The sequence below is a fragment of the Haliotis asinina genome, chromosome 3 (genome assembly GCF_037392515.1).
Source record: "Haliotis asinina isolate JCU_RB_2024 chromosome 3, JCU_Hal_asi_v2, whole genome shotgun sequence".
In the NCBI taxonomy this organism is placed as follows: Eukaryota; Metazoa; Mollusca; class Gastropoda; order Lepetellida; family Haliotidae; genus Haliotis; species Haliotis asinina.
The window spans coordinates 55,536,491-55,563,741 of record NC_090282.1 but is presented as its reverse complement, the minus strand read 5'-3'; the positions used below and the strand labels follow the sequence as shown (position 1 = coordinate 55,563,741).

The 27,251-nt window shown below is 38.7% G+C and overlaps 1 protein-coding gene across 2 annotated transcripts; it reads right to left on the bottom strand.

Annotated features, from left to right (window-relative positions):
* LOC137278204 (lachesin-like) lies at positions 1–23,584 on the bottom strand. Of its 2 annotated transcripts, none has more exons than XM_067810411.1 (8): positions 23,268–23,584; positions 9,102–9,229; positions 6,157–6,361; positions 5,881–6,030; positions 5,160–5,288; positions 3,984–4,271; positions 2,672–2,890; positions 1–2,345 (listed from the first exon to the last, which is right to left on the bottom strand). In XM_067810411.1, the coding sequence occupies exons 1-8, from the start codon at positions 23,350–23,352 to the stop codon at positions 2,221–2,223; spliced, it is 1,329 nt and encodes a 442-aa protein (XP_067666512.1). In that variant the 5' UTR covers positions 23,353–23,584; the 3' UTR covers positions 1–2,220. The 2 variants fall into 2 exon arrangements, with proteins under 2 accessions (XP_067666512.1, XP_067666511.1); XM_067810410.1 differs by having other exon boundaries at positions 2,144–2,345; positions 2,687–2,890; positions 23,268–23,449.
* Between the last annotated feature and the right edge of the window lie 3,667 nt (positions 23,585–27,251).

Here is a 27,251-nt window from a genome sequence, read left to right as displayed (position 1 = left end):
TTTTATCAAAATAGTTTATTGTTCTGTCACGCCTGATATGTACACCCATGGAAAAAATCTGTAAAACTTGCACAAAATGGCACAGAAAGCTATTATAATACATCAATATGTACACGTGAACAATCTTTGACACATCGATGGCAACACAATAAGCACATAATATTGCACAGGAAGCAGAGATCGGCGTTACGCTTGTACCTGATTTGGCTTTGTAAGAAGATCATTAAGCAGAAAGATGAAATCAGTCTACATATATGACTACATGCACTTTGTAAGTTTGAAATATACCTTTCATAACACTGATATACGACAAGGATTATAAACAGTGGTGGAATTTTCATGTTGAAATTGATACGCTGCATTTAGCGGTAATATTAGAATGAAACACCCATGACTAAACATTTAAGAATCAGACTGACTATAGACTTAGATGCAGACCAAGAATGAAATGTATGATAAGAGTTTAAATAACCTTCTTATGAATAATTACTTGACCGTATATGTTATAGCCATTGGCCTTTTGTGATTAGTTTCTGACTGATTTACCGCTGACGATATGAGGCTGGAGATTCAGCAGGATATTTGCCCTTCCTGCTATTGAGCACAACTGCGTTTTGACTGAGGAACACTGCCAAACGTGAACATAATTCCGCAGTCATATCGGTAACATGAAGGTATCTCCGCCATTGTGTTTGATGCCAGAAAACATACCACATTATCCTATCAAGGCCCTAAAGACTACATGTTCAAAGGCAAGGCGTATATTTTCAGTACTTATTACACAACCATGATGAAAAACATTGCACATCAGAGGAGTCAGATTAACATCTCAAAACAACTTAGCTCTGTGCATGGTACATATGAACCTATGGCTGCTACGGGATTGTGTGTGTGCCAGTGATTTATGAGAGTCACCATCAAAACTAAAGTAAACACATTTGGTCAAATGCTATCATGAATTTCATATTTTACATAATATACATCTAAAAGCATCTAATCATCCTACAGCAGTACTCCACTGAATACTGAATATTTGTCTTCAGCATATGTGTGTGTGTTGACTCAATAAATAGTAATCATAGTGAGATATGAGCGTATGTCGCACAACTTTCAGAGGACGAATGAGTGAAGGAAATGTACAGATAATTAATACGTTTCAATAATGGAAGTATCTCAGGTAGATTCCCATTCAAGGAAACTGCCTGTAAGGGACAGGTATCACTGAACAAATATATATGTCCATCAAAACCAGCTCAACGTCATACATGTGTTCGTAGATTTCATGCAAGATAATGGTACCAAGATTAATTGTACATATGTTTACACACGACACATTATAGCCAAAATGGCATAATGATTTAAAACAACAAACAAGATCCTTGCTATAACTGTCTTTGAATTGTCATGGTATATTATGCATACAACTACATACGAAATCATCAAGTTAGTTGCAAAATGCTTTGCAGCCAATCACAATGAGTGTACATGTTCCAGAATGAGCAAAGTTAACATTGATTTGTGAACATGAACATTTCAAGACTCATATTCAGGAAACTACTTCTATTTTGTTCAAATTCTTGATTAGTCTTTCTATAAAATAGCATTTCAACGTTGATTATCAACTCGTGACAAACTCCCGAGTTTTAAACACAGATTCTCATCATACCATAAGAGGTAAATTCAACGTCTTATACTCACGTAGCACTGGATACATATGCTCTGATATGTGGTATAGTTTGACTCAAAGGGAGACTACTTTATAACAGTTACGTAGCATGGCCTGCGATGATCTGTCCAGTGGCCTCGTTATGTACAGGAAGCAATGAGGCATGGTCCAGTGGAGAAGTGCAAAGTCTTCTACTTTATTCAACTTTCATGGCAATACTTTGACTCAAACACCTGTTCAGATACTCAACCGTATTTCCATGCACGATGAAGATGAACCCCCGCAGGATCTCTTGTGGTTGGAATGGTACTTCCAGTAATGGCACCAAATGAACGTAATCTATTGTACTCGTTACTTGTCCATCTGATGATTCATGCAAATCTTGCAAATGTGCCATACATGGATTACATTCAGTGGTTGTTGATGTTGATATCTGTCACCCCGAAATTATAAATGGATAAGGCAAATCACTGCTTATCCAGATCCATTCCAATTCTTCCAATTGTACGAACCAATGCATGAGATACACACATCCTTTAATAATCGCACACATGTCACAACGTGTTCATAGCTTGCACCAGGGTAATTGAATACATCACACACAGAAAAACAACTGCAGTTGGAATGTTGAATGTCCCTGCTTGATTGTCGTACTTCACTGAACCCGTGCCATATACCCCTGGAAAAGAGAGAAAATATATGACTAAACTCGAAAATTGCTTTGACAAAAAAGGCATTTTGTTTCAGTAAAGTACTACGCCAGTCCGCACTACCACGGTGTTTGTTTGTGTGTTTGTACTTGAAACCATAAGAGGAGAAATAACTTTCTGTCGTTATTTCTGGAATTTCTTTACATCCATCAAACCATCCATCCGTCTTCACAAGGGCTACATTCTGCTTGTTTAACCATTACAACATAAATACATTTTGCATAACTTCAAAACCCATCTCTCTTCCTGCTCTGTTTCCCAACATTCGCATTTCGATGCACACATCCTCCCTCACCCGTAAGACTAGCACCTGTGGGATTCTTCTTGACGGTTGTTCCACTTTTTGGTGTTTTTGTCCCAGGGAACGTTCCCTCCCTATGTTTTCCTCGGTCACCTTTTGGCCATGTTTTGGGAGGTGGGTATTCCTTTCCACCTTCACCGCTGAAATAAATGGTTTGCCTGATGAGTTGTGTTGTAGTCGGTGGTGTTGTAGTCGTCGTGATGGGATATACCTCTGCAACAAAAAGTGACTGCATGAATAAAATGCTTGCTCGTCATGCTGTTGTCCCGCGTTCGATTCCACCACATGGGTACAAGTTGTGTCCCCAGCTGTCATATTCCTGGAATATCGCCAAAAGTAGCATAAACCATCGACACTCATTTTTTTGTGGAAAGAGAGAGATCTGAAGTTACTGAATCTTTATTATGCATGAGTGAGTGAGCTTCGTTTTACGCCGCACTCAGCCATATTCCGTCTGTAAATAATCTAGTCCAGACCAGGCAATACAGTGACCAACAGCATGAGTATGATTAATTGGGATATGATGACATGTGTCATCAAGTAAAGAGAGACGACCATCCCATACTATGTATGACATGGTTACAGGTATTTAAGTATATGCAAGTTTCATTGTAAAGACAAACACTTTATGTGATTATATCTGATCACTTTGTGATGATTTTAGTTATAACTGTATGTTATCCATTCGTGCGATATAGATTGTGCCCCGGTCCGTAGAACCGACCCGGGACCAATGCGTTTGGCATTGACTCATTACAAAGACGTTGAAAGAAACACATGGCAATATAAGTACTAGACCGGGAAAACATTTTGCTGAAAACTTCATTGAAACACCATGTTTAACGTCAGTCGTGTTTTGTCCAGATTTAGCTGACATTATGGTTCTTATTACTTTTGAAGAGAACTTATTACAGGCAGAGTTAGCTTTACATTCGACGTAAACATACACGAAAGTGCCTTATACAAACGATCGCAGGTGTGTAGATGATACAGGATGAAGTCTAAATCCAAGGACATCCAACATGTTGTCACATACAACACGACAAAAGAAAGAAAGGCTGCAGTTGTTTCACGTTCTGAGGTTAACTTCTCATTGTAAGATCCCAGCAGTCACGTGATGGTGTTGGTTCAAATACATGGAGCTGAGTTGTAACCGTTTTCTACTAAATTAGAAATTATACTCCCTAATGACGTTACAGTAATACATTTGTAAATCCAAATAATTATTCTCTTTGTATTGAGTGTAGTGTTTTGAAACACTGAAACCCATCTCAGCCATGGTAAGCACATATACAAGGCATCCTACCGTATAACTCCATCACTTCCGAGGCACTTCCCATGCTGTTGGACGCCTCGCATACATATTCCCCGAAGTCGTGCTTCTGAATATTCACTATCCTTAAGCTCAGTGTAATTGTTTGTGGCCCTTCGTTGTATACATCGAGTTCGTGTTTAAAATTGGGATGAAGTTGTTCTCCGTTTTTCTTCCACATGGTCACTCCGAGGGGTGAGGCGGTAATCCTGCATTCTAGTATCGTTTCTCTCCGTAGCTGCTGTCCGATCCGTGTAGTAAACAGGTGTATTTCGGGTGGATCTACAACAACATTGCATATGTGTGATATATGTGCACCAATAATGGATTCCCAGTCCATAGACGGGTTTATTGATCATGTAAATATGTCTAGGACAAGTAATTACTATTTGTGAGTCATGACTGATAGGTACCGAGATTGATTTAATCATTGCTGCAATTATGTTCGTTTGGTTCAGGTTGACATAACTAACTTTACAACGAGTATTTTAAACATATTTACAAATATTTATGATAAAAAGGGTGATACTCAGAGCAAACCTGATACTAAGAGTAAGTCTGGGGCTCCTTTCATGAAACAACCTTTACTAAGGTTAACCTTAACACCTATTTTTTTATCATTGCAGTTAGGTTACCTTAGTGACGTACCATCACCTTAGTGCTTTGTGAAAGGAGGCCCTGGTACTAGGAGTAAGCCGGGTACTAAGTAAAGGCCTAGTGCTGACGATAAGCCTGCTACTAAGAGTAAGCCTAGTACAAGAGTAGCCTGCTACTAAGAGTAAGCCTAGTACAAGAGTAGCCTGTTACTAAGAGTAAGCCTAGTACAAGAGTAGCCTGCTACTAAGAGTAAGCCTAGTACAAGAGTAGCCTGCTACTAAGAGTAAGCCTAGTACAAGAGTAGCCTGTTACTAAGAGTAAGCCTAGTACAAGAGTAGCCTGCTACTAAGAGTAAGCCTGGTACAAGAGTAGCCTGCTACTAAGAGTAAGCCTAGTACAAGAGTAGCCTGTTACTAAGAGTAAGCCTAGTCCTAGGTGCACGAATGATGGCACAACAATACGGCACTTTACATTCCTGTGTAGATAACGAAAGCGTATTACCAATTCCCTCCCATTCACAACAGAATTACATAAATGTCGTTGATGAGACTGAAGCAGAAACAGAAGACTCACACTCGACTGTAACCTTGATCTGCCTGGTTCGGGCTGGTGGCACTGTATTGTTGGCTACGCATTCATAGGTATCAGCACACACGCGCGATATGTTGCGAATCAGCAGTACTTGCCCTTCGTGCCCGACCTCTGCAAAGGTGAATTCACTTGCTTAGAAATTGGGTATTTTATTAGGACATCCAGACGCTCTTTGGCGTTAATTAAGAAGTCGTATTTATATATCTCAAGCGCGTAAAAAAACATAATATTATCGACAATGTACAAGTGATATCACATTATGAGGCGTGGGGCATTGAAGGGGCGTTTGATCTACTGCAAGAGAAAGTAATTTAACACAGGGTGTGTAATTTACCAACTTGATGCAATCTCCATGTCAGGCGAGAACCGTATGTATTAATTACAATTATAGCTTCCAGTTTCCAAATGAAGCAGGCGATGTAAATCTCTCTCATATCATGTCAGATTATCAGGCGATGAAGGGGGTCTCCCATAATTACAACTATGTTCTGTGACCAGAATGACTTACGCTTTACGCTTTCGGTGATTGTGGGATGATGTTCGCTGTCATAAGACAACAACAAACGAAAACTAGTGAGCTGACCTCATGTCTTCGTACGGGACTCGATAACGATTTCTCCTTCATACACGACCTTCTCCTTCAACCGACTACAGTGGCTGTATTTCAGTAATACAGCTGTGACTGTCTGTTGACTTTACTTACTCTCCTTCTTCTTGGTACTCCATACATTGAGCCTGTACCAGGTGATTGTTGGCGTGGGGATGCCGGTGGCGTTACACATCAACTCAACGTTGTCACCTGTTCTTGCTTTCACATCATCAGAATCCGAGTAATCAATTATATTTGGAGGAACTGCAATGGAAACAGATTCAGCTGAAGTTACATGTAACTTAGGGAGAATAATGTGGCTAAACAAATTTGTAATAATAATTATTTACTGATTGCACTGTTTACAGAGACGCATGTGATAATACGTACCTTGAACCACAAGTTTCACCCTTTTAGATCTGACTGGGTCTGTATTTATTTGACACTTGTATTCCCCACTATCAGTCACGGACACATTCCTGATGTGGAGATTCCAGTCGCTGACAAATGGCCTTTCAACACTAATGCGCATGTCCGTTAAAACCCTTCTGTCCTTGACACTTATGACAGTCTGTATGGGATTCTGCCACAATACCTATGGAAACAAACATACACACGGTCATTAGACAAACATTTGAGCTAAAATCATTACCATCAATAACAGTCATTAGGCAATAAACAAGCACACACAATACAGTGTCATGTTACCACTCCATGTCAGTTAATAACAAACAAGCACACACAATACAGTGTCATCTTACCACTCCACGTCAAATTTAAACAACAAAGCCGATGTCCTCGAACACCTAATATATGTTGTTCTGTATTCACATACAAGGATGGCTGCCTGTAATTATATTACCCATCCACACAAGTATGGTTACATTTAGTGACACGGTGAAACAGGAGATGCTTCATAGAAAAAAACAGGGGAAAAAACACTTAAAGCTAAGAAAATTTTGCACCCTAATTGTTGAGGACAAGTGCTTGTCGTGGTATTTCAGTCCTATCCTCTGGGTATCTTTCTGCAATTTAATGTACACGTACTACATTATGTTTCAGAGGCCGCATTAGGGACACACTCTGAACAATGTCCTGATCAACGCTCAACTGGCCTTCGGGGTTGATGGTCTAAACAGCTGGAATTTGAAACTAAATGTCAGAAACCGATATCAATCGTTTTATTTTGATATATGATTAATTGTCACGTTTCGAACAATGCACTTGACAATTCAGGGAATATATCTGCAGGCCTTTTGCTTTAGGTACATCAAGTGTAACCCCTGCAAGACAAATCACGTACAATATACGACGAAACATATCGAATTTAGATTAAAGCAGCTGTGATAACAGAGATGGGAATGTATAGGGTATAACAGAGGAGATATGGGTTTTCTGGAGATAAATTGTTCACATAATCTTAGACATTTCAACCGTCACCGAGCCTCGGTGACGCTTGATAAGTGTAAATGATTTGGAATTATATGTCTAACACCTTTCAAAGTCATAGATAATCAAAGTCTATTATGAGTTAAAGTAAAGACCACGCAATAAACAGCATGTACAAGTATTATGTGTTTGCAGATTAACAGGTTAATGTGTCACTAAGCCGTGCTATGTACTATCCTGGCAATATTCACCACAGCTGTATCAATGTACAAGCCGGTACGCTCACAGAAATCTGTTAGATATATGAACCAGTGCTACTAACCAAATCCTATATAAATGTGATGCATATTTTAAGGGTGTATCTATACAACCCGTATGTATACAAATACAATGTGTCGTGGTGACAGTCTCCATTAAATAGATGCCGCTGAAATTTATTTGTTTCATCTTTCTGGTCGTAGTTGATGATTCGCATCGAAATTACTTTTACTGGAATCTTCTTGCAAAGATATACATGTAAAGTTAATAATCACACATCATACTGGCATTTTGAATTTCTAATTTCAAAGACATTACTTCGTTAATATTTGGTGAAAATTTCATTAAGATGCTTTGAAGACAACATTAGCGATAGATTGACAGTCACTTGAGAGGTTTAATTACTTTCCAAATTGACCAATACTCACACGAGACAAGAGCGAGTACAATTTCTAATCAATATAAAAACTATACCTCGTGACGTCTTTTATTTCAGGTGGACGCCGTATTCCTTACAGTCAAAGTAATCAATTCCTTGCGCTTCGTATTGGCACGAAAGGAACAAGCGCATGACTATATGTTTCCACGTGCTGTTGCCTATAATCAGTCTTTGTATAATAAAGGTAGTTGGTCTTGCCTGTACGATGAATAAGATATATTTGCTGAAGGGGGCGTCCCTTAAACTTGCTGGTGGTAGAAATATAATAGGGATAAGTAAAGAAGATATATGTCAGTTTCGCAACAAGAGTTCTGATTATCTAATGCTTGGCAATAAATGAACATCAAGGACGAAAATGAGTTTAAGGACTATGCAGAGTGACAGTTAAATGAACACGTAACAAGGTACACATGTCGGTTTAGACACAGTACACGAGACAGGAGTGTTGTTCAAACACATGGATATCAATTTGTATACGATACTGAAAGCATGACAAACGTAAGGATAAATTCAAGTTCTGTCAATCTAATCAGTATAATCTATATAACTAGGTTAAGGCATAAAGTCGTTGAATGTGTGTATCTAACTAGATATAAGTTCTGTCAATCTGATTAGTATAATCGATATAATTAGGTTTATGCATAATGCCTTTGAATATGTATATCTAGCTAGTTCTATATTTGACGCACCCATGTTGTTTTTGTTGAGAAACGTAGTAATGGAATCGAGTAAGAGTGAGTTGTATCAGGCCGTCTGATATGCAAGTCCATGGTCACATGACGTGCGCACTCACTCATTGAGAAGCATTTCCGTCATCTAAGGTGCCCTTATTCGCCACTGCTTTGCTGCGCCCCTTCGTTGTTCTAAGACGTAACTGTATTTTATGCCGCACTTCATACTACGTTAATAACACTCTTTGCAAATAAGCCATTCACAAGAAGACACAGCACGGTCACAGTTGATTATAATTCTATATTACTGATGATGCCCAATTATTAGCGCTGTCGGTGGAAATAACCGTAAAATAACAGACAGACATACAGATATAACACACACACACACACACACACACACACACACACACACACACACACACACACTGACCATCCGATCCTGTTAGTCACGTCTTACTACAAACATAGGTTTGAAAAGTGCTTTTTCTTAATTTTCCAAATGACAACCCGATATGCGACAAACAAGACTAAATATCTGTTTGGCATTGTGTCTAATAATGCGAGACATTTCTTACACTGTACTGGTCTGCATAGCCTTCTGTATACTTGGGGTCCACGGAACATGGCAAGATGGCGGTGGAACCTGAAATGACCTTGACCGTGAGAGGTGTTTCGTCGATAACTCTGTCGTCTTGAGCAATTCCTGGAAACAGAATTTGAGATATCTTAAACTCAGACACGGTAATACAAAATATCTTTGTAATATGATATACACACTTGGGTAACCAAGGCATATATTTCATTACTGGAAACATGAAAACAATACATCAGTCCTGAGTTTGCGACATTTGAAGAGGTAACTGATATCACCTAAACATTCAAATAACAAAGACGTCAGAGGAATTAAGATATCCTTAATTGGTGAATTGCGTCATGTATTCATCACACATTAAATGTAGAAGTTACGTAACTACCAATACCGGTCTTCATCCTCCATAATACTGTGTCATATTCCAATTATATAATGTCATTCAACCTATCAGTATATTCACTGTAGCGTCGGAACCAAAGTATGGGCCTAGCGATATGCTTAATTATAAGTATTGTTTAATCCACGTATTTCCAATCCTGTGCATAAATATATAAGTAAACTGATCTCATTGATCCTGGATCGTTATATATTCTCTCGGTGGGCAGTTGAAGACTAACACATTTCTTGTACGTGAATGTGTTTCTCAACTATACGTGTCGCCTTCTGTATTTCGCAAATCTAACTTTCATTTCAAAACTTTATCTCGGCGATTGCATAAGACTTTTTCATGTGATAAATACCCTTGCCCCTCGTTTTTAGTTCAATTCACCGAGAGGCGGCTAAAATGGACGTACAGTTAGATTACAATGATGGGAGAGAGGAAACCTGTGCTGAGCTAGAGATGAGTGAAATGGAAGTCGTGATGTCACGTTTGAATCGGAGTCATGGTATTCACACTCATAAAATCAAACAGAGATACAGTGCATTGGGTTACTGAGGTCTGTTTTCTTCTGTTCACCTTCTACATCTATGATAAATTTATTGATTTCCCTTCAGTTGCATATGGAGACACAAACGCCAGATATGTTACCATGGTAATTAAATACAACTCGCTTCCGATGAATCTCTTTATTTCAGTTTTAAAATGTCATCGTCCGTTTCCTCAGTCCTAAAGACTTGTAAACAGTGAAGAGGTTTGTCTTGTACTTGTTCTATCAGTTGCAACACCACACACTTGCAGGTTTTCATAGATCAAAATCTAGTATAACACCGAGAAATTCCATTCCTTTGATATATGAACATTACCCGTAGGGGAAATAGCTCTATGTTCTCCTAGGACAATGGTACATTTGCGACACACTACTTCAAATGGATGCTTCTATTATAACATTGCTAAGGTGCCTTAAGATACTCCTGTCTCTTCTGATTAGTCCAAAGTAGTAATTCTAATATATATCAAAGTGGATAGCATTGGTGGACATCTGAGATGTCTTTGCAAAGTTTAATTCGCAACACTGCTTTAATGACTGGCTGACGTGTCTGTCCAAATACAGGGACGAAGACATTGCCAGGACGGCATCATGCATGACCACCATAAGAAGATCACATTACAATAACATGATTTACGATTTGGACAATATGTAGCACCACTTCAGTGTCATATATTACTGACAATTTCTGCAAGCCCCGAATGATGAAGACTCGTGTATTTAATATAGACAAAGTGTGGCATAACCTCCATAACGATGGGGCAGGGCCGTAAGCATGTCACCTTGGCCGTACCATCAGTTTGGCAATCAGTTGGAGACAGCACAGTTAAAGCACCATTTCTTCCATAACATTTCTGAAGTAACTTCCATGGACATATAAAATCAATACGTCCACGAAAACAACGAGAACTTCTAATCAATGTACTTCCTCTTCATCCACACACGACACTTGCGTCAGTAGCATTTCCGTGTATATGTCATTAAGGAAAATGTCATGTTAAATGAAATATACTTTGAACATTGAGTTTGACATTTCGTGAAGGGTACGACAAATTACAAATCACTTTGTCGTTTCTTTCTCGAAGACGGCCTCGATTGCTGTGCTTGCCCAGTTTGAGTATGATATGACTGCCATACATGAAGTCGTCTCATTTAATAGAATAATCTTTTTCACAGTTGCAAAGACCAAGAAGGGCGGGTATTACTCTCCTGTAACTGAAAAAAGTTACAATGTGCTGGACATTTAGGAATGCTGCTATATAATCTCGACGATCAAATATTCAAAAGTGATACATATGAAAGGTAAATGTGTCATTTCGTCGTTCGTTTCGTGTCAAGTTCCACCAAGCTTCATATCAAGTAATTGTGTACGTGTATATATCCGAGTCAGGTCAACTCCGTGATGAAGGTGTGTGTAGTAAGGCATACGATGTCACGAAATCACGTTACGAAATAACCTGAGTAGCAATGACTCAACAACCTAAAACAATTCATTTGGAACATTAATATCAAATACCTTAACCAGGGTCTATATACAAATTGCGTTTTAACACATGTACACCTGGAACTCATAAGAGAACACGCAGAGCATGTCCTGTAATCCCTGTCAAATTCTTAATGCCTATCATTGAGGCATACAATATTCGCAGGTCATAAATAAAATGGAGGTTTTGTATGAAGTTGTCCTTCCTCCTTGCAGCAAGCCCATTATAATGTTCACTCTGTTCTCTGAATAACCAACTAGATCAGAGGGTGTTGACGCATATTATCACCAAGCAGTCTGATCGTTACTCTCTATAGATCCTTGAACAACATGGCAACCGCTTCCAGTCTAGCCAGTGGATAGAGTTGCATAAATAGTGTATTCATGCTAATATAAAGTAATTGCAAAGTAAGTCGATTACACAAACATAATTCACTATTCACAGTCAACAAAGGCAAATAATGGGTTATTCGGCACATAATAATAGCCAAGGCCTCGCGATATTGACTTGCACAGCTTCAAAGATTTGGTCAAATTAGGATGATCGTAAATTAAAGCAATCGGCCTCTCATACACTGTTATGAGCAAAGTGAAAATAAACTCTGAATAATAACCATTGTAGCATTATAGAACGTTGTTTTAAATAGCAAAAGAAACTTGTCTTTGAACATCAAGAGTTCCCGCCTGCTCAAACGGGTGGTTTCTTCATAAAAGAGGCTTGACTTTCGCAATGGTTCTATTATTGACTGACTACAACGTGTAAGGCAAAACAGGAAACCTTTTCAAGCATTTGAGTTAAAATCGTGAACAGCACTTCATGAATTAATCAGTGAAACATATAACTGTAACAATAAGTCTTTTACAGCAAAACGATATACAACAATTTTGAAGTACGGCTGGTTACAACGATACAGTGTTTTAGTAAGATTCACCAATAACCATGCTTCTTCGCATGAATACATCAACGTACAAGTGATGATATTTTCAATATGTCCGTATGTATGCGTACCATATACACTAAATTACCATTGTAAGACATTGTGTACCTCTTCCATGACATTGATTTAGTTATTGTTCTTTATGAGAAGAGGATGTTCGTTTGCTGCTGGCAGGATTATCTGATGACCCTTGTCGGCAACATTGACATTAAACATTGACAAATCCCATTGTGACTTCAAATTTATTGCTGCCCGTATCGATGTGAAAAAACAGAACGTCACTTTCTTCCCAATCTTAATAATTTAGACCACGTCGAACTGACGACATGCGCTGTATCTCTGAAGAAGTCTTCCCCTTAACACATTTGGAATCAGTATCCCCAAACTGCATGGTCCGTCCGTCGTTTGTCTTATTGCATACACTGCACTGTCTGATATCATCAATGATCCACCACGTGACACATGTCGCCCTTCATGTCTCTCAACGTACATTCTACGTGGGCATTAGGTGTACCTAGGCTTGTCAACCCTATCTGTCTAACCTGGATAAGATCCATTATCCCCACATTGTGGATGATGTATACAGGAGGTATGACCCTCAATAACACAAACTAAAAGTACATATTTCCTGATCCATGGTATCAGTTTGGAAGATGCACGTTAAGTATTTAACAAGGATTTCATCTGACCTAGCCACGCACCACGTCGAGATCGATACAAAGCAAAATGACACACAGACTGAAGTATATGACAATACATGATTGGTGTGTACTCATTTCACTGGTGCAGCATTTACATTTGCTGCACAATGCCGTTGCTGATTAACAGAACCTTTTAATGCCAGGGGGTTAAATTAATAATTTAATAAAATGGTTCGTGGAGTAATTTTAGCTTGTAGGTTTTGCGAAAGGATTATATCTGCATGACAGTATATCACGGAAGGCCGGTGTTCATTAATTGTTCATGTTACTTGACATCGATTAAAATTCGTAAAGGACTGGAAATAACACCGAAAAAGCCATGGTCATAAAATACGTTGAACACGCACCAAACACCCAAACATGTCTCAGTTTTCTAGGAACAAGTAAGTATCTATATTTTTCGGTTGGCAGATTATCATGGATAATTATTTTGTCGACAGCATGTCAGTCAGTGGGCGATTTCTGTCGACGTTTTTAGTTATATTGCGGAGGTCGAATATGACTGACAGGATACCCTAAAGGGACATGCGTCGTACACGGCAGTAACTCGTAGTTACTTTCTACGGGGGTGAATCTGGGATTCGAAGGAACAACCTGCAGATTTTGGAGGTGTCAGGTCTGTACCTCAAGATATTTCAGCTAATGCATATTGTTCAGAAAGCATAATTCGCTATCGTTCACCTTAATCTGCTATCCAGGGCGAGTACCAACTTCAACTCTACTTGAATATGGTACATGATGTTATTTAAACAAGAAAGGAGCAGATCCGTTGGGATGGATGTATACTCTTGTGCAACATGTGAGTTGTGTGACGATTGGCATACAAACAATGTATCGTCTGATACTGCCATTGTGTAAACTGATCTATCTATCTAAAGCATTGCAGATATTTTTTACGGTGAGATTTTCTCAGATACGTCTTAAAAGTTATGTTCGTCACAACATGAAACAACAGACCTTATCGGGTTACTTACTTTCAGGAAAACTGACAAGAAGTCTAATTGAATAGTGACAAGGAACTGTTATAATTGTTTTTGCGAGACTCGAATATCTGGAAACAATTTAAAATTCCAGGTTTTGCCATGGGCGAATAATGAGCTGAATGCCCAAACAGGAAATTCAATTTGAAGCAGTTATTATTCTTAAAAGCGATCCAATTGTGCTATGACCCCAGGTCCGATCTTACGTTTTTATGTTAATAGCCACAACCTATGTTAGTCTTTGAGAAGAAGAGACGGCATAGAAGCAGTCCCTGTCTAACTCTAGTCATCATCGCTGTGACACGCGGTTCAATTTAGTCTCCAAGGAATGCAAGTTCCGGTAAAAGAATAAAAATATTAACATGAAGAACGGAGATAAGGCCATGTTCAAACGAATTGATTTAGAAATGCAATTTACTATTTTTATTTCCTGAGTTTCGCACAACACCACAACTTTGACGTTTAAAGATCTTATGAAACGTCAGGAAGGGCCAGGCTTCATTAGTCATCGAGAGAAGGATTCAGAAAAGTTGTAAAAAACTAATGATTTCAGTAGGCCTTTCAACGATGTAAATGAATAGCATGTTATCGGTTCTGGGTGAGATGTATTGACCTACGATGACTGGTATATATATTGAGTTGACGATAAAAGTTTTAAGATATTTAACAGCATATATGTGCTATCATGTATGAAAAGTGAAATGGCGTTCATTCTTGCGGGAATATACACCAACGATCCGAATTAAGTGGACAGACAATCACAGACATATTCCAAAATGTTACCTTGGTTACGAAGCAAAGGGCAGCAACCATTTTTTTTCTCAGAAAGACAGTTGTATTGATTCCATTATAGTAACCCCTAAATTATTTCGCTCGCATGATCCAAGATTAGGAGTATCGCTTTCACAAAACATAAGCTACAGACGAATTAACTTGCAGAACGTCATATCAAACTACATTATCAGATGTCAACCAGCAACATAATGTTATTATATAAGTTAGTCAATGACGGCACACTATCACTACAGCGCCAGCTACAATGTTATTGCTGTCGTCAGTATAATTTGTATTTGACAAGTGGGTCCTTTGAAATTAGGCACATAATTGAAGAGGCGTGATAAGAGACACTGATTGATTGAATCAATATCACCCCACGGGCACATACTTTGAACCGGTAAATATAAAATGTAACCTGATATGGCCTCAATATTGTTTAAATCGATAATTTCGCAACCAGAAAAGTGTCTTTCAGTGACGATACCCTACATTATGAAAGGTCTTTCATCAACAATTGGGCATATAAACTTAACTCTAAACGTGAATTAATATGACACTTTTTCACAGGTCAAGAAGTCATGGACAGCGTCAATCACGCTAATTATTTTGCTCTATCTGCAGGAAATGAATGCATTTTACATTTAGATGGTGCGTATTTAGTTACAGCATAAATTATTTGTACTTTTCACACAGTGTATATGCCGTCATTGGGAACCAAGGCCTGGTTCTGTAAACCGTATAGAAATGAAGGAAAAAGCCCATATCATGTAATGGGACGTATCATTATACCAACTGCAGTCTTAAGTTTTGTTTTTTCGGTGAATCAGCGATAATGTGTGTGAAATCCCTATGCAAATTAAATGTCTCCTTTACTACAAGACCGATCGGAACTGGGGAAAAGAGTAAGAGGTAAATCATCTGATTCGTGCCCAAAGTTGCGATGAACACGAACTACAACGCTTTTCTATGACACTGATCCATAAGATTCTTTAATAAAAAAAGATCAATACGATATCAAGTTCACTCTAAATGTCATTAAGACCCTACATTAAGGGCCGGTTTGTGTCAGAAACTTCACAGGACACACCACTTCAAAATGTAATGACGGATATTAAACATCTTTCCTGGAAAAGGACACAAATGTATTGAATCAGTGGCTCAAACTGACAAGTGGCATTTGCCAGATGTATTGTCTTTCTATTGTTTCATCCTCAGCCTTTGTCGCCTCCCTCTTGAACGAGGGTTTAAAAGTGAAATCTTGCCAATCAATTGATTGTGGGGATTTCTGCTGATAGAGTAGGTCATATTCTATAGTACTGTGGATTTCTTCTTCTTCAGCTTGCATTCTTTATGGCAAACTGTTTCACTCATTTGGATTGGTGCTACTCGGACCTACAACTCAACGCTAAGCATGTAGTTGGTCTACTAATACAATACAATTTATCAGCTGTTTGTGTACATTGTCAGTCACAGCACACCCGTCATTACTCACACTGCACATGTCTGCTGTATTGTATATATATCTATAGTACCCCCATTTCAAGTAGATGTGTATGGCAGATACATAATTATAACTGTCAGATGTGCAATACTATATCTACCGGAATGTTTTTATGTTCAAGAAATGCTTACTTCAACCAAACAGGCTGGTGAATGCAGCTTATGCATAACATACATCCAGTGCAGCTTATGCATAACATACATCCAGTGCAGCTTATGCATAACATACATCCAGTGCAGCTTATGCATAACATACATCCAATGCAGCTTATGCATAACATACATACATTGCTTGTTAACTTGTATCGAAGCTATGCTTGAAACTATTACTGCCGATTACCACAGTTTTTTCACGGTCGATGTAATAAATTTAAACAATATGTGACTGGGTTTTTTTAGTCAAGAGATGACTCCTCCACTAATGTTATTTATTTATTTATTTATTTATTTATTTATTTATTTATTTATTTATTTATTTATTTATTTATTTATTTATTTATTTATGCTGATTGTTTATCATTTAACCATATATATTATGCATGCATGCAAACCAAGTATTCTGCTTATCTGGGTAAAGGTTAGGTAATCATCACCTACGAATAAAAACTAGTCGACAGTACAGTATAAGTTGAGACAAATTTTTATGTTGTTATGTTACCTCATGTACGTGACAGGTGCCATTTCGTTTTATAGTGCCCAAGCTCAAATGCCTCCAGAAAACAATATCTTCCTACTATTTTGCATCAGCTACAATGTATAAAAAGTATGTTTATATAATTCTGTGGAACACATACGCTTCTTTGTTCCAGCATAAGGGTTGTTTATGGCTGGACGACTACTATGAATTCCAATGTGTACTCTTAACAACATTGTGATAAGCAAGCCCGATAATATATGATAAAATAATGCAACATATGACATATTGCTCACAAGGCAATTCTTCTTACATAATAAATAATACACAAAACGTAATACACAGAGAGGAACAAACGTTTGTGATAAACAGTTAGGAAACAGATATCCACTACTAGGGATTTAAAATTTACTAACAGCAAAGACAGTACACATGGTTGTTGAAGAGCTTAAGGCAAAGACCGACGGTGTGTATGTGGTGTTGAATAGCTTAAGGCCACTTGGATATAACCGTTGTGATTTAAAATGAAATGCTAACTGGAATAATAGAGATCTTGGGTCGTTTAGATTTCGTTGTGGAAATTCGCATCGTAGACAAATACTAATGGCAAAAACAGAATAACAAGAATTTAAAATAATAACAAGAATTTTAAAAAGGAGATTGTGTGAAATTTGAGAGGGAAAATTTACAGCATTGTTTTTGTAGAAATCATCACTGTTCTCACATACAGATTCGACAATCTTTCTATCTGTCTTTGGTGGATTTCGCAAAAGAGAAGTTACAGTCTATGCATTTCAAAGAAATAGTAAATGCAACATTTACAAACCAAAATCAGTATCAAATGAAAACATGTTAGTTTAATAACTTCTGGAGGCGATATGATTCCGTACTCTGTGTGGTATCTGTAGTTTGAGAAACAACCACGTCATTTCCACTGATGGTCCTGAGGTATTTGTATTCAGTCACAAAGTGAACGACATCGCCGTTTAATGGTCACTGATGCTATGCTGGTGGCACTGATTCTGACATTGTTCTTATCATTCTTGCAGTAGTAACAATGTCGATCGATTTGCGTACTCTAAAAGCCCAACAATCAGTATGAAATGAATGTCTGGACAGTATATAGTATTTCCATCAACACTATCAACTCTGTATCTGCATACCATAGTAACGAAAACATTTTCGTGTTTTTTCTCAGGCAACACATTTTTGACTGTATCAATAATTTACAATAATAAAAATATATTGACGGTGGTTTTGATACTTTCTATCGGAATCAAAGACATTTCAGTTTTAATCAAAACAATGTGTTCTTTTCTCTTCTATACATGACGTTTCCCATGCTGTCAGCTTGTTATACGAGGACATGTCACCTTCCACGGGCTTCATGCAGCCTCCAGTCAAACTACACAGTCAACATCATGCGTCACGCTAATCCTATTTGTTTTGCTTCCTGTTGCCAAACAGTGTCTTCTGGGGCTTTGTCACAGTCTCAGTGCAGTCGTCCTTTGTAACGGAGGCAATATGTTTTTGTCCTGCCTCGCTGGAACATGGCTTGACATCAATCTAAATAAACATTCACCTTTCAAAGGTTGTCGTTAAACATGCATTGATGCAAAGCTAGGCATTTTGGGTTTTCAAAATGTGATTTAACATAAACAAATCTTGCTTGGATGTGGACATATCAGTTCGGTAGTTCTGTTCAACTCTAGTTGCCCATGTCGTTACTTTTTCCTTAATCATCCCACTGACTTCGATAATGCCAGATCTACCACGCGATACACACTCGCAAATCTATCAATCTATATTAGCACGGGAGTTAACTGCATTGCGGAACAAAATCAGTTTTATTTGAACAGTTTTCGATTCACTTACAAAAGGAGGAGCTCTTAATTGAATCGAAGATGCGTTAGCGAGATCACAAAGGAAAACATCTTTGGATAAGGAAGGGCAGAGTAATTGCCCTTGTCTAGGCGTAATTACTGTATTTAGATCCATATTAGAGTCCTATTATTCCCGTAAGCTAGCTTTGCCTTGTGGAAAGCATCGTTATTTGTGAAATGGTTCGATAGAGCTTTAGTTTTACACACGGGGTTGTGATGATGATCTGAATGAATTTCTTTGTTCTTCGTGACTTCACAATATCTATTTATCAGATGAATTTCTTTTTAAAAGAATTTCGGTCTTCAGAAACCTCACAGGCAAATAATGAATGGGCAAACATGTGTTACTTATTGTATTCCTTTATTGATCACCACCTTTCTATTTTCAACACTAATATTTTTTAATTTAAAAGAAGAGTTAATAAATCAGACGTTTGATTCGCCTTGACATGTTTGAAGTATGTTCTGATGGTGAAAAGCAGGCCGGTAGACAGTGAGTGGTTCGTGGTCACAATAAGAACACATGCTTACTGGATACAGCTCTGTACGCTATGTATGTATGTATGTATGTATGTATGTATGTATGTATGTATGTATGTATGTATGTATGTATGTATGTATGTATGTATGTATGTATGTGTGTGTGTGTGTGTGTGTGTGTGTGTGTGTGTGTGTGTGTGTGTGTGTGTGTGTGTGTGTGTGCGTATGTATGACTAATGTTCCATAATAGTAATTATTGAATAGTCAAAGACAGAAAGTTCAAATTAGATAGTCGAAGTTCTCAATTATATCGGAATAAATATACATACATATAGATAGGTTGAATATCGCTTTTGCAAGTTCCGTTGTGTCAATGTAGTTTCGGCCTAAATACTGATGCTATCATAACCTCGTTGTGTTACCCTGGAACATTATACCAGTGCAATCATAAACGTACATAAGGTGTCTTCAGTGAAATGCAAGTTGGTTCACACAAACAATGGTGTTGGATACAGGGCCAGGGTGGCCAGTTTGCCAAGATCTGATCCCACTCTACTGTGTGAAATCCATTCTATTTTTTAAATTAAGTGGTATATTCACAGTTAAAGACGTTATTAACCTACTCCTCCCGCCAGGTACTAATGGTAAAACAATACACCCATTTAAGGTTGACTGAACGGCAATAACGTCACCTGGTTGTAAACGTCTACTTTTGTGATGAATGAGAAATACGTTTCCACGACCTCGAAATTGGAGCACCAACATTCCATGTGATGGTCAGCCAATTGGATTGCTTCCTCGTACAGTCTTTTAATTACACAAATCCTGTGAACTTATGGCATATCGCTTGATCAGGACAGAATATTTAGATAATGCAAATTTCTGATTGCGCGAAAGACGTGTAAACTTTGTAAACAATAAAAGTATGTCATTTTATATCAAAAGATGTTTTCCACTGTTGCGTGACGCTGTTGATCAAGCTAACACAAGCCTATTGAGATAACGTTAGCTGCACGTATGGCTAATAACCCTGAGTACTATGCTGATGCTGGATAACTTCAAATCCATACAGTCGAATACCTACAGTTGTGCTGTTGCTCCTCAATAACAACGGTATAGACACAAAAAGGTGGGCGAGTGATGATTGTTTAACGCCTCGGCATCGTAATCCGGTAGTTGTTCTCGGTCTTGAGATGAAACGAAACAATTAACAATTTAGTGGCAATAGCATATTTAATTTATAGAAGAGCAACGGTCAAGAGCTACATAATGCAGTAATGTAGCATAGCCTTAGGACTATTGTCATTCATAGTTCACAAACTATGATATTTTAAGTAAATATTACAGATGACAAACAGTAATCGTCGTAATTCATCCCCCATCTGAAAATTTCTACCTTAAAATCACAGTAATTGCTTCTCCAAAGAAGAATCTTGATTGAAGAGTATTTAGGCAAAAGGTGAAAGGCATCAATTCATTACCAACAACTGAAACTCAATATTGTGGCGATCAGTCACTTCATTCCGGGCATCGTTGAGAAGTCTACTCTTCTAATTATCCCCACTTTCATAGCAACTTGAGCTATCCCATAGAGTAGTTGTGTCCACGGTTACAGTTTCAGAGAAAGGTGTATATCACATTCTCGATTGTTCACGTAAAGGGTACATGCCACCGATATAGCGGGACTGTCCGTTGGCAATTACCCAATTATGTTTTAAAGCATTCTTGTTTTGTGTTTTATGAGATAACAGTTGTAGCTCAGCACGTACACATTACTTACTCCCCTCTCATTTGTAGCGAATCTTCTCATCAAATATTGATACTGAGCTTGCCGAGGTGTTGGCACAATTGTGTTTCGCGCAGCTAATTAGATAATGTCCAGGGAATGCCAACACGTCGTGATTATATATCGTGTCTCACACAATTTAATTATCACTTTTATAACCGTTTTCCACGAAATATCAATATAGCATTTATATATGCAAGGAATGTTGTCTTTTCAAAAGAAGGCTCGATTAAGTAATGAACATATTAAATTTTGCTATTTTGCTGACAAACTATTATGATTTTGTCATATCCTGTGAAGGTAGCAAATCGTAACATGAAGTAACTCATATGTGACATTAATAGGAAACAAAGACGACTTTCACATTACTACCAGAAACATCATCAGCATATTCCAAAACTCAGTATGTTTCATGTAAATACGAATTTAGTTAATGGTTTGATGTCCAGCAGTGGTGATTTATGTTTAATCATATTTGTGATTTGATTTGTACTACGCAAGCGCTATTTGTATGACGTGTTTCAGATAGCCCTTCTCCGTCCTGACGCTGTGTACGTGGAGTATGTTGCAAGATATCTTCATCTCTTTTCGAACGTGGAAAACTAACCCTTTTTTGTTACCTGTGAATATTCCAGAGAGATTATACCTGACCCGCAGCAAGTGTTGGTCGGTTTTCTAGACAGTGTTGTATGGGTATTTAACGGATCCGAACAAAAGTCATTTATATTGTCTACACCGTGTGGATGATTGTTCATAACAATAGGATGCTTATGGAATCGCGAGGGCGGTTTGTGAGTTGGCAAAAAAATACGCTTTCCATTTATCAATCACAAAATGCCAACCTTTCAAATGAACATCATCTAGATGTGATTGTGGGCATGACATCCTCATGTGGCCATCATACTCGCTGTCTTCAATCAATATTGCCCACTGCAATACGGTCACCACGAACTGATAGGTGTAACCTAGCCTAGTCATATACATTTCTGGTCGACTCAGTATAAATACTAAAGTGTACACTTTTCCTAAACCCTCGTCGAACCACGAAGCCATAAACTTTGTATGAAAGCTAAAGGTCGTATCGCGTTAAACGATCGCGTAGCTTTGTCTGACGAAATGCCTTTTTAGCGCCAATTGCAACCCGATGCTCTACCGGTTTTGAGTTCTAGTTAAGCTGAAAACACACGCCTCTTTTATTGGGCATTTACAACACGTATATCGCAGATTACGTAATTCCCCGCAAAACATTTTCTTGTAATACACAGTTCACTGTAAATTATACTGAGTGGTTGTCCTAAAACCACATAACATCATGGCCCCAAGCTTGAGGTCTGCAAATAAAACTAGACAAATAAACAAAAAAAAATTACAAACAACAAAACACAAAAGAACCTCGACGCCTGCAAAGGTAAATGCCTCCAGGCTGCTCAGCATAACATGAATGCTAACCATTCCTCAGAACGGAGTCTGTCAAGGAAATGGAATGTCTATTTATTTCACAAGAGACACTACAAAGATCAAGGTTTCTTCAGGACAATGGGAGTTCAGCAGCTCATGCGATTCCCTGGGAACCACATCCTTGTCCCGCCATGTCAGGTGTGTTTCTGGTTTAGTCTACATTAGATACATCGTCCACCACGTGGCATCAGTTGACGGTTGTTTGTAGTTTTTTTCTCCCAGCTCAAACCACATAACACATTGCTTATCGCTGTTGGTTCCCATGAAGCAGTAACGAATGATGCACTCACTGTGATAGAACCAATGTTCTACCCAGTGAATTCAATGTCAAAATGGTATTAGCTGCGTTGTGTTTAGAACTAGTAACGCGTCGCATACATAATCGTAGGTCCTACCACGTTCTTACCACTGGAACTAAGATTATAAAGTTCCAGCAGTATCCTTTAGTTTCTGTCAACTTGCAGTTGTGATATCTACACTAGAGTTAATCCCATTGACATAATCAACTGTCCATTACGGCTTGGGGAACAACATCAGTATTACATCAGTTTTGTTCCCAGAACTACACAATATGTATAATTATTTTAAAAAGTTACTTACCTAATTCGAAAGCCACACAGAGGTGACACACGGTCAGAAGGATCTCTACATCTACCATGGTGCTCATGAGTACTCCTACATCCATGAGAGTGCTCACCACATGTCTCACTCCAACACGTAGGTGATGTTAACAGTTGGACCAGCAGTCACGGGTCAACAGGACAACATAAACATCCTCTTTCCTATTGCGAATCATTGTATACTCAACTCAACAAGCTATACCAATGCAGTATTAACTTTGTCGATCCATACACCCCAATAAATAGAGTGAGTAGCGTTAATGAGTCATTACACGACAACAGTGAGCGATAACTGACGGTAGCTGTACATGTTCAACAACAACGGGCTCGTTCTCTCACATCCCTTCACTAATGAGACACGTGGTGTGTGGGGAAACGCAGAGCGATTCTGTAAGTCGGCCACCAATAACACATGGTTAGAGGCCCGCCTCAGTCAGATCTCGGGCGATTCCGGCACCGCCCCCTGGAGTCTTGACAATGATGGAGAAGGAAGCGTGTACCAATGAGGAACTGAAACTGTGAGGTCCTAGATTACACTTTTCTGTAAAAGTCTCTTGCTGAATAATGCATTGCTTTCTTGTTTCTATACAGAAACAAAGAGTCCGGGACATCTTAGCTGATCGATGCCGTGCGATTGTTACACATTGTCATTGCCTTGCTAGGCTAATTACCCAACTTCCGATGGTGGGTCTCTGATGTGTTTCAATTTTAAGGATGCGGCTATTATCTTTCTACTCTCTCCCTCTGACTCCGTGGCGCGTGCCTGCTTTACCTTTCGTTCCTTCATTTCAGATCCTTCTCCTAGCGCGTGTTGTACTCTTACGGAGTTTTTTTACCCCTCTTCATCCTATTCCCCACACATCGGGTGATATTCAATTGGCAGAATGACTACCATTTTCACATGACTGAAAACCTTTTATCTCCGGTTATTTCCGTTAGATGGCAAAAGAAAATGAAGTCAGCGACAAGTAGGGCTACCGAAAGCTCGTGAAATTCTCTTTAATCTGTTTTATTGGATCTGATCTCCAGTTCGCTATATAGATAGATCATTGCTGCTACTTCCCTCACCTTCCCCACCTCCCATCAACCCCCACACCCCACCCGTGAGTTGAATGAAACTGCAAACCCACTTTCACTTCTAATCATACTGATTGTTGTTGAGGTTGTCGTTTCAACATTGATGCAATACACCCAATCCGTGTCTTCATGCACATGATTATAAATAGAACCGGAACAATACCTACGCGTGGATGTGTATCTACATTGACTGTAGGCAAAGGTTACAGTACACATTCAGCAAGGTGAAGAGATCTTGCGAGCTAACTACTTCTTAAGTACTAAATCAGTTCATAATACGCTTTTTGCAATGCTAAATTGTACATTTATGTCAGTAATATTATTAGGAATGTGTTTCCGTTGGCCACCAGACATATTGTGTAATATTATACAGACATAGCCTTGTTCTGTATAATAGCGTCACTTTTACCATACATTCCCAGAGACTTCTTGCAACCGATACAAACAAGTGCATTTTGTTGCTACATAGTCTAATATCTCCAATATATTGTCACAGCGCCACTGGGCATCTCTGTGATGTACATTTGGCGTTTTAATAGCAGTGATAGCGGAAGGTAAATTATAAATAAATTATACGATGATGCTAATCATGCAGTTTTTTCATATGTAGTTACCTTTTGACGCACAGTTGTCAATAAGCACTGGCGAATCCGGTACTAAGGCGTGCATGTTTTAATGTCGCCCCACTAGATGGACCGTAGGATAGGTGAGAGAGAGTCGGTAGAAGGTGGCCGTTTTATGTCTGAGACAAAAGAAATGCAGTAAAGAATTGTTGCTTTGGGGAATAATCATGAACAAATATAGAGGAATGTTAATGTCACAGTATTAAAAACAGACAAAGTGACACATTGGTGTGTTCATTAGAAAGGCGGACGTTGGTTTACAAAGAGCCTTGTGAAAGATGGAAGGAATTACCAAATAAATTTTCAAAAACAACTTATGGATACTAGGTTGTATATTATACGGGTAACGCTATGTGTCAGGATATTATCATTTGCAGAAGTCCGAGGTCTTGCAGAAGTCCGAGGTCTTTCAGTAACTGCCCGACGAAGGAATAAAAACAATGACATCGGTTTTGAAGCATCTACTGCTAGCAACAAAAGTCGGAGGTCAATGACACACTTTTTACAAATATGGAAACGTCATGGAACAAAACAGGGGACGTCACTATTGACCGTGACGACATTCGACCTTGACCTTTGACCAAACTAATTGCCGTCATTTTTTTGATCAGTGATTAACAACATTAGCATTCCAGTCGATGATTTCATTGCTGTATGACGTATTATAAGGCACAATTGCCATAGTTGGTACCGTCAAGGAAGTGCATAATTCCACAAGTATATGAGACAAATGTGTGTCAGAAACACAGCTACTTGTGACGTCACCTAACAGCGGCCTTGACAATTGCCCCTCATCAAGCATTGTGTGGGTACTAGAAAGTTACATTATGCAGAGGCCCGCTCGTTTTTGATAACGTTTTAATGATAACTCTATCCATGTTTGCAATACACCTTTTTAAGTGGACGCTGGCATTATCGGCCTCCGTGAACACCGGCACTTCGCATAAGCAAACTGCCTATATCGGCACTCTTTCAAGACTGGCATTTTTTACTTGGTCCCGAGTGATGGCGGTATTGACAGAGTGCAAACGTGCCTCACATACAAACGTGATGAAAGTGCATTCTCATTCGTCACACTTTTTCTGCCAGTCTTCCGTATTCTGTTTATCATATAAAATGTCCTTGATATCGTGCCTTGTGTAAAGAACAAGAATGCAGTGTCTACAACGCGAGGCGCTACTACGACCTACTGGAATGCAATGATCGAAACTTGCAGAAGTCAGTGTACAGTGGTCAATATATAGGGACGCGAATGTAGATAATTTTTAAGGCTTCTCCATCTACAGCAGCTGTAGATCCATAGATGACTATGGACAGCCACCAGCTAAGATCATGTCATCTTCAAAACTTCTGGAATCTGACTAGAGAGACTTGTGCATTATAGCCTCACGGACTCCGCATCACATGGATGGAACTTGGCCGGGCGCTGCAGAAGGAGTTGAAACTCCGTCACGGCGCTGTTGGGAGACTTACAGGAAGTGCAAGCCGCGTCAAATCAATGTTTGACAAACCATGGTGGTATACAACTGTTCAAGAAACGTCATCATTGAAATTTCCCATCTTACCACCATTAGTGAAAGTTGCTGCCATACTTTCCGTTTCGCAAAACGTTAATCGTTATCATACAACCATTACAGGAAACAAATATCTCACTAATTGGTAGGTTATTTTCAACTGACCCATTACTTACGTTGAGTTTATTTATCACATATGGATAATTACAAGATAGTTCCATGGGCTAACCGACAACCAGAACTCAGTTTCTAGCGATACTGTCAGGAGTATATTGTAGCACTGTCGTATACGTACGTGTGGAACTTCCTCTCCAAGACATTTAAAATCCTATCACTGATCCTGTGTGACAACCGTCACAATCGTAAAATAATACATTCTCCAGACATCAGAAGAGTGCTGTAATCCCAACTGGACATAATCACTCCCATCTTTAAACACCCCTGCACGGATGAAGTCTACATCGGGGGAGAAATTGTGTGCTGTTCCTAATAAGGAACGACTAAGCGTTTTATCCATGAGTAAACTTAAAGAACCAGTTTTAGAATTGGGAACCAAAGGTTTCATTACCTGTTACAAGAGGTGTTCTTAAAACCTGAACAAATGTTTGTGGAACGGTTCAAGATCTTGGCTCACGACATCAAAAGGGTAGTTTACGGCTATCTAAATACCCATTGCCTTAATTCCCCTAAAGACTAGACATTTGGCCTAGGGATCACATGTTGTGTCTAAAATATCGACTTGGGCAAATC